Source organism: Schistocerca cancellata, chromosome 6 (genome assembly GCF_023864275.1).
Source record: "Schistocerca cancellata isolate TAMUIC-IGC-003103 chromosome 6, iqSchCanc2.1, whole genome shotgun sequence".
In the NCBI taxonomy this organism is placed as follows: domain Eukaryota; kingdom Metazoa; phylum Arthropoda; class Insecta; order Orthoptera; family Acrididae; genus Schistocerca; species Schistocerca cancellata.
Genome location: NC_064631.1, coordinates 154,817,041 through 154,829,384, shown reverse-complemented (window position 1 = coordinate 154,829,384; position 12,344 = coordinate 154,817,041). Strand labels below are relative to the sequence as shown.

At 36.3% G+C, this 12,344-nt stretch overlaps 1 protein-coding gene across 1 annotated transcript in view; it reads right to left on the bottom strand.

The window, feature by feature from the left end:
- Nucleotides 1-12,344, bottom strand: part of LOC126088217 (neural-cadherin-like) — a 117,619-nt gene that overhangs the window by 86,597 nt on the left and 18,678 nt on the right. Inside the window, exons 3-7 of the mRNA XM_049906344.1 lie at nucleotides 10,966-11,212; nucleotides 9,701-9,917; nucleotides 6,557-6,833; nucleotides 5,927-6,396; nucleotides 3,035-3,160 (exon numbers count right to left, since the gene is read on the bottom strand). Of these exons, the coding sequence (XP_049762301.1) occupies nucleotides 3,035-3,160; nucleotides 5,927-6,396; nucleotides 6,557-6,833; nucleotides 9,701-9,917; nucleotides 10,966-11,212 (1,337 nt within the window). The remainder of the gene's footprint in view (nucleotides 1-3,034; nucleotides 3,161-5,926; nucleotides 6,397-6,556; nucleotides 6,834-9,700; nucleotides 9,918-10,965; nucleotides 11,213-12,344) is intronic.

Below are 12,344 nucleotides of genomic sequence, written 5' to 3'. Positions count from 1 at the left end.
CACAGGTGATAGTATTAAGAAAGTGCGCAATATGGTAGTGAACAATTGGTAATTACAGGTTTAAGAAATGCTTATGCCATAGGCACAGCAGTAGAAAGAGCATGGCACATTTTACATAAAGAATTCATTATGAGAAAGGTTTGTTAAATGCTGACCAAAATCTCAACTACATTTGGCCCATTTAAAAAGGAATCAAAGTGATTTCATGTAATGATCTGCTGTTGTTGATGAGCTGTGGATCCCTCATTTCATGCACTAGGAGTAAAACAATAATTAAAGCAGTAGTTAGAAGTCCATATCATTGCATCGTACACACACACACACACACACACACACAAATAAGAAAGAAAAGAAAATCAAGCAAAACTGACCCCACACACTGTAAAGCTACTGTTTTCCATGGCACATGTATTCTGGACCATTTAATTGGATAGATAAAAAATCAACTAACCAAGTGGCAGCAGAACATACACATAAAAGAAGGTTACAAGTAGACAAGCTTTTGGACCCTTTAGCTCCTTCTTCAGGCAGAAGGGTTGAAGGGGGAAGGAACACAAGTGAAGGAAAAGAACTAGAGTGATCTAAAAAAAGGGCAGATTTTTGGGAAATCATCCTGACCTGCAGGTCAGAGGAGACTCCCCTGATCTCACAATTCTGGGTGACTTTTCAGAAATCTAATCCCTTTCCTCAACCTCTCTAGTTATTTTCCTTCACCCCTCTTCCTTCCCCTTCAACTCTGCTGCCTGAAGGAGGAGAGACAGGCTCCAAAAGCTTGCCTAATTAGAGTAGATATTTTTTATCTATCCAATTAAATTATTTTGTCAAAAATTTTCATAAAAAATATAAGGAATTTTTTTTTATCAGGAGTATCCACTTGGTCACAAAGCTGCTTTGGTAACATGAAAACAGGAAGTACCAAATGTTCTGACCTGTTCACCAAATTTGGCATTCCCAATTTAAAAAAAAATGGCTCTGAACACTATGGGACTTAACATCTGAGGCCATCAGTCCCCTAGAACTTAGAACTACTTAAATCTAACTAACCTAAGGACATCACACACATCCATGCCCGAGGCACGATTCGAACCTGTGACTGTAGTAGTCCCGCAGTTCCAGACTGAAGTGCCTAGAACCGCTCGGCCACACCAGCCCCGTGATTCCAGACTGATGCGCCTAGAACTGCTCGGCCGCACGGGCCAGCCAGTCCTGATATATGGTGATAATGACATGTGACAACATTACTGGCTAGCAATGTTTTGAGTGCAATGAACCAACTATGGCAACCATGGATGGGTATTTTGTAGACTTTTGAGAATCACACTTGAAGGATTAAACCTACTTATTGGAAGAAAGTTGAACACTATGCACTGGCCTAAGAAGGGATGACAGCAAATAGTACTTGCATTTCTTTAGTTAAAGAAAACAATATTACACTGTCAGATAAAATAACAGAAACAAATATTCAGTGATAGTGCATAGCAGCTAACTGTGTGACCAAAATATGCTGAGAATGGAAGTTCATCGGGGGATGTTAGAACCGTTAGTACCTATGTTGTCACAGGAAGAAAACTCCATTGTCCAACAATATCCATGAAGAATGAATACATAAATTTCATGGGAAATGGCTCAAAAACTAGTTAATGGAAATAAAGTAATTTTGTATAACTGACTGGTTGCAGCTACTTGTAGCTAGAATCCAAGAAACTTTCATCTTGTCTCCATAACTCACAGTGTGGTTGGAGTCCAGACAGTAAAATTTTATAAGACCATAACCCAAACATTTAATGATGATAATTAAATCAAAAACTTCCTAGTAGATTACAACTGTGTGCAAGACCCGGACTCAAACTCAGAACCTTGTCTTTTGTGGGCAATGCTGCTATCATCTGAGTTATCTGGCATTAACTCACAACCCATTGTCACAGATTGGCTGTCACCAGTATCTCCCTCTTACTTTCCAAATTTCATAGACTCTGTCCAGTTTATCTTGCTGGACTAGCATTCTTTACTCCCAGAAGTGCCTGGCTAGCCCTCTTTTCTTTCAGGAGAGCAACTCCAGCACACTATGGAAGAGGCAGCTGTGATGTTTGGCAAGTAGGAGAGAAGTACTGGCAGGAAGTATGAGGATATATTGTGAGTCATGCCTTGAAAACTAAACTGTAGAGAGCATTGCTTGCACAGTGCGAAGTCCTTGCCTGGTGGACAGGTACAATCTTCCAAACAGTTTCAAAACAACACACACTCTGCTGCAGAGTGAAAGATTCATTTTAAATAACTAACTCAAATTGAAGTACAAATGAAATAAATGGTCTACAGTCATTATTGTTTTTTCTTGTTCCAAAATATGTTACAGAGAATTTATTCCCAAATCATGTCACAGACAGTATTTATACATTCATGTAGTGTAGATGATATTGATTTTACAGGTAATAAGCTGTATTTTTGTACCTACAGTAAATTGTACAACACATTCTGTTATGCGTTTGACATTATTCAACAAACATTCAAAAATCACACGAATTGCTTTAAACTCATTTTTAACCGCACTTCAATAATATAACAGGACATGTGGTATTTTGAAACAGTGAGGAACAAATGAATAATAGCAGAGACTTTATGCAATGGCCTTTGCTAATCATTTAATTTGTAACAGTCATAGATTTCACATAAAACACAATACTGATTTTACTGGGCTAAGTCAGTTGTCGAATTATTTTACAGGAAAACTAAACATTTTTAATGACATGCTTAAAGAGTACTTAAATTATTAATTCAAGGGCTATATGAAGTACAACATGATATCAAATAGCACCATGCAATGTTTTAATGTGCTGAGTACTAAAGTTATCATACCAAAACAATCAGAAACAGCAATGAAAATGATACATATAAATCAGATGGATTGAAATTAAGTTGTATTTTATTATATATGTGCTCCATCTTTCCCTGCTTTTTAAATTTCAAATTACATGTTGATTACATGGTAATATGATGTGAGATGCAAAATAATTGTAATTATTAAATGTTTTCTGACCTTATTTGTAGATACTTCTCCAGTTTCTTCATCAACAGTAAATTTTGTACCTTTCTGGTTTGGCTGTTGAACAATTGAGTACTTCACTTGCCCATTGACACCCTTATCCTCATCTGTTGCATGTACCTATGAAATCATATGATGTATGGGATTAGTGTGAAAAGTGACTTGAACATATACTGAAGTCCTCAAAAAATATGGACAAAACTAACAAACTGCTTTGAAAGTACAAATACAATATATAAAATAATGATAAATCTGTATATATAAAATCATTTTTATATGAATGACTGTAGGAGAGACAAACATTTAAACTTAAGTAAGATGTATACATTATTTGTGAATAATAGGAGGACAAGGAGGGAGGAGAATAAGAGGAATATAATACACAAAACATGAAAAATATTTCAAATGGAAATGTATTTTAAGAAACATAAGATTAGGGAAACAGAAGATAACTGTCAGCTTCATATCTGTCATCATAATCGGTGGTGAGTGGAATTACTATAAATAGTGTATTACTTTTGTACTTATCATTCCAATCAGTTTTTTACAATCAATTTTGATAATGGAAACTGTATTATAAGGATTATCATATGCAATGGAACTGTCCCTCACTTTTCCCTTTTCTAATCCTCTGACATTTCATTTTATTTAATGAACTTTTGAGCTGAGTTTGTGAGGCAATACTTACAAGTATCCAAAGGTTATCTATATAGCACTGCCATGGGCAGAGCCCATGTGATACATTTCTCCACTTAAGGTGTGTGCTGCACAACTCCTTAGAAATTTAGCACTGCCTATGGCACCTTCCCAGAGTGAATTTTTGTATGCTAAGCCACTGTGCTCTCTTCTGGAGTTTTATAAATAGTGGATGTATGTCAACTATGCACAGATGTGAAACTTTGCTTCCTGCTTTGTAAAGGCATCATAGAAACTGCTGTGATGAGGAAAAGGTTACAGAAATGGTACTTTGGGAAAAAGTGAAGTGTACAAGTGCTCTTCTGCTTAAAAAATGGTGACATGCTGAGTAATGACATACCTTGTTCTGGACACCCATCAATTGCCCAGAGAGATGAAAATGTCAAGAAAATTTATGAACTTGTGCTTGAAGATCAATATAAAATGGAGTTAACTTCACTGCTCATTTACCGACACACCTTATGTACCTGACCTCGCTTCCTTTGATTTCTTATACAATTCTCCTGTTTGTAAAATCTTTTTTTTCCCCTGTCTCCCCCAGCCTCTACTCATTTCTGCTGTGCTCAATGGATTTTTATACTGCATTTAATTTTTTATTGCTTCCTCCACAAGACATATCTAACAGCTAATTTTTTATAACATAAACTGGTGAAAACCTGCACATCTCAGTCAAAGTTGAGGTCTTACGTATCTTAGCCAGGGTTAAAATCCTGCACATATCCGACATAAATTAACTGCCATTTGTCAATTTTTCAATTTACTGGAGTAAGTTTTAGATGAAGTAATATGATTTGAACTTTATGCAGGACATGCCCTGTCAATTGTCTAAGCTGAATCCAAAAACTGATAGCCTCTTTTATGCAAATTATACATAAACAAAAAACAGTGATAACTGAATGAGGAGTGTTTCAAGAAAATCTCTATAGGACAGTGGCCCAGAACCAGACATTCTATGCAAAGAATCCTCAGTTCAATACCAGGTACAGTTTTTCTGCACATTTTTGTGTCTCAAGAACTGGACGTCCATGATGATCACACATGAAACTTTCTGACAGGTTACAACTGTGCACTGGACCACCACTCAACCCTCCACCTCCCCTTAACCTCACTGTTTGATCCCCTTCACCCAAGACAATCAATCAATCAACCTCCCCTCCACCATGTACACTCAACACACAATTTAACAATAGATTCATCTACCCCATCCAAGATGATCTTGAGATTGTCACACTTGTTGGTTATGGGGGGAAGAAAAGAAGAACTGACTTACTGCCAATCTCATAAGTGTCCTTCCTTGCAAGTGGACAGGGATCTCAAAGGTTTTCTGGAGGAATTATTAAAGAGTGCAGGTACCATAAGTCCTGGCATTTTGAGAGTTCAGAACATTTAGATAAAAACTGCTGTCTCCCCCTTTGTTGATTACATAATCTCTACTGATGAAACTGAGCAATAAGATGCATGCTTTCCCAGTCGAAACTTATGCACTGCCCAAAATGATTTAATTATTGACAGAATGTAAAACCTTAATCTTCCTTTTTTCTTCTTGTGTAGTCACTATGGGTGAAATAAACTAAAATAGTATGGCTGTCATTGCACAGTGTTGTTTCTATGATCTACAAAGAGAAACCAATCACTGCAAAATTCAAGTAATGTATCATTATGTCCTTGCTGATCATCAAGTGTATTTTTCAGTTCTCTGATCATCTTGTGTATGTTTTGAAAGTGGAAGAAGCTGTATACTTTCCAAATCCTCTCCCTATTCCCTTTATCCTTTTGCTCCCATCTATGTCTTTCATACTCTTTCTACAAACATGCAAATGCACATTTTTATATGAGAATGTGTTCATGTGACTAATTATGCTGCATTACTGGAACTTCTCAGTTGAAATGACAAAGACAACCATGTGAGGTATTCAGCATGGATCATAAAATTGTTAATTTGGCAGATATAACAATAAAATATGATAATATTTCTAATACTTGAACTAGTAACTGCTGTATAATCTGAATTCCACAGATAAAATTCAAGATTTAATTATTGAAATGCACCATCCCATAAAACAAAATAAGATTTAAAAAACAACTTTATTATTCTGTGTCACAGCTACCTAGCTATTGTTTTGCAAGTATTAATTTTTTAAAATTGTGCCTTCTTTATGGTACAGAGCATAAGCATTATTTTGAGATTACCTTTATAACAGGACTTCCATTAGGAGCTCCTTCCTCTACTTTTGGTGCATATGTACCACAGTCTTTGAATACTGGTTTGTTATCATTGACATCTGTTATAAAAACAACAACTACTGCTGTGCTCGTATGAATTGTGCTATCACCATTAACACAGCATGATCCATCATCCATCGCTGTGACATTAAGCTCATATTTGTCTCTATCTAGTGATATCTCATTCCCGTGTAATCGAATTACACCTGTTATTTCCTCAATCACAAACTGTCCAGATGAGGTCCCACCACCAACAAAACCAAATCGAACGTTGTCACCATCCTTATCTGAAGCTACAACTGTTGTGACCAGTGTATTTGGTCCTGCATTTTCATCCACATTTGGGGTGTAAACTTGCTGAGAAAACTTTGGTTCTTCATCGTTTTTGTTCTTTGTGTAGATTCTAACTGTTGCTGTTCCAGTTTTTGATGGCTCACCTGTTCGGAATAATGCAAATATTATACACAATTTATCATCACGAAGAACCATGAGACAATACGGAGAAACTTACCAATAGTAATTTGAACACAATAATATGACAATTTGTAATTACGAAAAACAGTAATACAAAAAATAGTGAGAAAATAAGTAAGTTACCTTTGTCTTTAGCTGTAACAACAAATTCATAGTATGCATTATTGTTATCTGCATCCAGCTGTTTATTATTGGTAATAATACCACTTGAATCAACACTGAAATGATCATCAGACACCAAGTATTCAATTTCAGCATTTGCTCCTGAGTCTGAGTCTGTAGCTTTAACTTTCAGTATAGATGTTCCCAATGGTATATCTTCATCAACATTATGAGCCTGGTAATCTGGCAGCTCAAACTTTGGTGCATTATCATTAACGTCAGTAACTCGAATTGTAAGCTGAAAAGCCCGTCAATACAAATGTTATTCCTGACATGCGTATGAGTTATTTTTATACTAGTAAATTAATTCAAATGTAAAAATGAGCAAGCATACAGTGTTCTGCAAGTTTTTATGATAATGTGAAAATAAATGTTTTATTCATTTTTAAATAATTTATTGGATCTGGTAGCGAACTTCACCAAATGGTGTCTCAAGCATTTGAAAGAAATTCTCAGCGACACATAATACTATAAAAATTATGAACTATAAACTGAACAACAATTAAAAGTCTTTGTCAGTGCCCATTAATATACCTCTGAGGATGGAAGAGCCAGAGTTTTTTATTTAATCTTCAAACATGATATTTTTCACAGACAGCTCACATACAATGTGATGTAATAGTAGGAAATTCTGGATACTTAATCAAACAATGGAAAACCCAGGATGGAATAGTGACTATATTATGAAAATGAGAATCGCTACTTGCCACATAGTGGAGATGCTGAGTCACAGACAGGCATAACAAAAAGACTGATGAGGAAATGAGCTTTCAGTTAGATGGCCTTCTTCTAAAGTAAACAAAACACACAACACACACACACATGACCAGTGTGACACTTGAGAGCGATTTCAAGGGTTGAAATTTCATAACACCATTCATATTCACCATATCTTACTATGTACTGGCTCTCATAATATCTATTTATCACTATATCTGAAGTTCAAATAATGCTTAAATAATTTGATGGCATGAAAAAACAAGCAAACTGTTAGTAATTTTAATGTTTTTTATATCTTAAAATCCACAATTTATAACTAGATAGCGTTAAATGTTTGTAAGTTTTTGATACAATTACATTTTCTTGTTTATAGTTTCAGCGTGAAGGGAGGAGAAGTATGTAGGAGATGTGAGGCACTTATGGTAACTAGATTGCATAGTCAAATGACATGTGAAGTGTAAAGAACAAGCTCATCAATCACTCCATGTTCTTAAGATAAAGTTATTTTCCTGTGTAGCTGCTCTATCTTTCCACCTCCATTTTATATTTGTGTTGCCATCTTTTAAAAATTAATAAATCAATTAATGTTTCTAAAAAGGTTTTGAGAGCCTGTTAACACAATGAAATTTCCTACTGTTATCTTATGCAGCAAGAAACCTATCAAGATTTTATTGCGGACTAATGAAGGCAAGAAATTGTTTCAATCATTGTAAAATTCAGACTTTATGGCACTGCATTAAAGCTATAAAACTTGTACATGATCAAATGGGTTACACCGAACAGAAAATCCATGCTAAAGAACATCGAGACAAAAAGCAAGAAAGAAATACAGAAAGTAAAAGGGCTGATGGTTGCGAACGGGTGAGGGGAGAGGGGAAAAGGAATTGGTGGAACTACTAGGGCTTCTGTAAAAGGAGGAAGTATATAGACCATAACCAAATAAGGAACAACTTTCAAAGAGAGAAGACATTACTTTCATGGATGTATCGGAAAAATTCCAACTGAGAGAACAGCCAGGAGTTTTCCTGGCTACTTTGTACCAGAATATATGTGGACTTAAATAATACTTTTTGAAGACACAGAAAACAGTGATACACTTGCTCAATAGAAACAGTGTAGCTTGGAGAAAGTAATACCGATGTTGCTGCTTTGCGTGAACAGTTTGTTTAAACACAAATAGAATTAGTGTGCTTTGTTCTGCCTGAGCACACTTCCACATGGGCCCAACAATTGCCTGAGGTTGGGAAACATGGTGAGAAAAAAATCATTGACAAAAGCAGTGTGTCCAGCTAGGGGTTGAGACACGGGTCAAATCTTCAAATTTCTATCGAGGAGGTAAATACTGTACACAAACGCATGTACTTCTTCAAGAAACATCAAGATCTGACACTTTCCTTCCTGTAAAGTGTCTTCCAAATGCTATGGGGTGAGTGCAAAAAAAAAAAAAAGTCTTGAATTCTGACTGCATGAGGAAGAAAATGCCTTATGAGAGAAGTGCTGGTGAGATCCTGTCTAACACACCTACTGTGACTTGCAACACCTTGTTGCCTGAGCACAAGGGGATTTCAGTAAATTTAATCAAAATAAGGACCCACTTTCATTTAATAGTCTACCAGAAAACAGAGAGCAGGGGAAACACTAACTGCCTCTAGAGAATCAACATACAACAGACAGGGTGCCATAAAGCCCATTAATGAAACTGAGAGATTCTGCAGAAAGTCCATGTTTGCATTATGCCCATCTTGAGAAAATGAAAAATAGTGAGCTGATAAAAGGAACAACTTGGAACAAATTATGCTTAACACAATCAATAGAACACCAAAATGAGGAAGGAAAAGAGAAGAAGATACTTGTGACTGAGATGTTACTGTACTTAAGAAAGATAATATTTAGCTTTTCTGCTAAAAATGTTATTTCTGCCTTTCCACATAAACAATGCCCAGTGTAATACTAACACAGTAAGTTATATGGTTTGCATGTATAGACATTTCATATACTCAAATATGGTTGTGCCTCCTTCCTCCATGAGGTGCCTGTCCAGGAAGGAATGCAGAAGGAGCCCCTGTTGAGTTTAGAAATTAGGAGTGAGGTACCACAAAATCTTTAAACTGGGTCACGAATCACACATGAAAATCTTAGTCGGCAAGAATATTACCCACAAAAGGGAATGGAGTGATTTTCCGTTCTGATCAATCAATCAGAAAGTTTCATAGAGCATACACTTCGCTGCAAAGTGGAAGATTTGTTCTGAAAACAACCTAAATTGTATTAATTAAGTACATAAAAACATACCTACATTGTTTTCAGTAAAACATACCAAGTACAAGTATTTTTGGAAGCTCCACGTTCACCATAAACCAGTTTAAGCTGAAAACTCTAACCTACCTCTACAGATGTTGAAAATCCACCAGAATCTTCTGTGGCTGTCACAATCAGAGAGTAAACATGGGGCTGCCTCAGATCTTCAAAATCCAATTCCTTTGCCAGCTTAACAATGCCTGATGTAGGGCCAATGTTAAATGTGCCTGCTCCCTGGCCCTGAGCTTTCAGTGTGTACCTAATTTCACGGTCTGCAAAGGACTTTGCTTTTACAGAAATTATGCTGCAACAGGAAAAAAATAACAGTTCTTTAAAATTCACCTCAGAAATCTTCCTTATGTATGATTCAAATATGCAGTGTTTCACATAAATGTAACATGTGCTATGTACTTTTATAGAGGCATCACAGTTCCTTATATTAATAGGTAAATCTTAAATCAGATTTTTCACCGCATGGAAGAGAAGCAATGAGTAATTCAGTGGTTCATACATTTTCATCTTAAGCAAAGTGAGCAACTGATTAAAGATATGACTTTTACAGTGCTGCACTTGCACTGTGATCACAAAGCTGATTACCACCAGGAACACAGTTGCACAGTAAATGATACTATGCTGCAACAAGTGAATCAACAACAAAATAAATTCAAATTTGGTAGACTTAACTGGAAAATACTGCTTTCATCTTCACTTTGTGAAAGTCACTGTAGAACTTTTTCAAATGACTCTTACGTTTATATATTTATGAACGTTACACACTAGCTGGTGTCACCAGAACATAACAGGAAATTATTCCCTGAACTGAGAAAAAATTTTGTGAAACTTCGTATGTTTAAGAGATTGTTCCCATCATCCTCCATTCCAGTAAGCAAATCTGAAATAGTCTACACTTGCAATTTTGGGAACCATTTCTATTTTTTACTCATTAACTTTCTGATGTTGGCTGAAAAGGGTTGATTATTTTTATAGACAGGAATATATTCTTGTGTAACATGTCTCTGTCATATTTCTCTGCTTGTGTAACATTTATCTGAAGCAAGTGTTAGTGTTGTGTCTGATTCACTAAACTTGGAAATTAGTCTCATCTCAGTTATTACTCTAATTATTTCAAATTTGAACAGTTGCCATGCCATTCAGGCACTGAAAACACCTGAATGTTGAAACATGTACAGGAATGAACACACACACACACACACACACACACACACACACACACACACACACACACAGGAGGGATGGGAGAGGGGGGAGGTGGAGAGTGGGGTGAGAGAGAGAGAGAGAGAGAGAGAGAGAGAGAATTTCTGTCATTTACTTAAGTTCATCTATATTCTTACTCAGAATCTTTCTTCTGGTTTTCTGGGATCTCAGCTTCATATGACGGCATGTAGAATTGTGGAGCACGTTTGCCACCAACAATGGACAGCCTTTCCTCAGGTGTTGACTGAAAGTGTCGCTCATCTACTCTCCCATTCTGATCTTCTGCTTTAACGTACAGCACATACTCCATGTCCAACTGGAAGGGGTCGGTTCCTCTTGTTCGAACTACACCCGAGCGCTCATCCACCTCAAATCTTCCACCAGCTGTTGGAAGTTCACATTTCAAATCATTTCATCAATGTGATTGAAACATATAAAATTTTTACAGACAAAAATACTACAGTCATTAAAAAAATTATAACTGTAATCATAAGCCAAAATTCATCCTAGCTAGAGAAGAGAACATAACCCTAATGAAGGTAGAAATATAAATTGTTGCACACACATTTCTCCTCAAGAATAAAATAAAAAGAAAATTGATAAAGGTGTTAGAACTGCAAAAAATTATTAGAAATAAGCTGATCACAGTGGTGCAAAAAGATTCTTCACTTATGATTCCTGCAAATCCATTCCATACTTCTTATTACATAATCAGTTATAGTACTCAACCTCAGAGCTTGATGTAATATTGGACAAACACTTAATTCGGAATTTTTACACAGCCTCTGCATGCTGAAAGCCAACAGTACCACACATAAAAGTTTTCTTCAGATTGACAAAAAGAACATTATTCAGGATCTTTTATGACCCACCTTAAAGAACGGTCAAACAGCAAAAACTCATGTTGCTTTGGTTCCCCATTTAAATTTCTGTGTTAAATACATAACCAGTACACTACCATATGGTCACATCAAGGGCACCCATGTTCAGGGCCATTGGGGAGAGGGAGGGGGGCGGGTTGGCCACAGTCCTACCACACTCTCAATCAAAGAAAAAAAATACAGTGTAGACAGGTGTTTTTCTCTCCACAAAATAATTAAAAATTCTCTATTACATAGGATTTTAGCATGGTTGTAATCGTAACTTTTTTATAATTGCTTACAAGTCATCATTCATCTCTCAAAATATTACAAACACTCCATTCCTCTAGGTCTATGTGTGCCCCCCCCCCCCCCCCCCCTACAGACCATCATATGGTTTCCCTTGGGTCACATATTATTTTCGGACAGAAGTCACATATTATTTTCGGACAGAAAACTACCTTACATGCATAAACAGTCCAAAGGCATGTTTCTCACATAGAATGTTTGCTCCATTGTCTACTAAATAATCACAACTGCAAAATATGCCTTTATTTGATGAGTTCCTACAACACCATCCACAAATCAATCCACCGATCTGCTACCAGCCAGCTCTCGTCCCATAAGTGTTTACACCAAAACCCGTGTTGCAACTG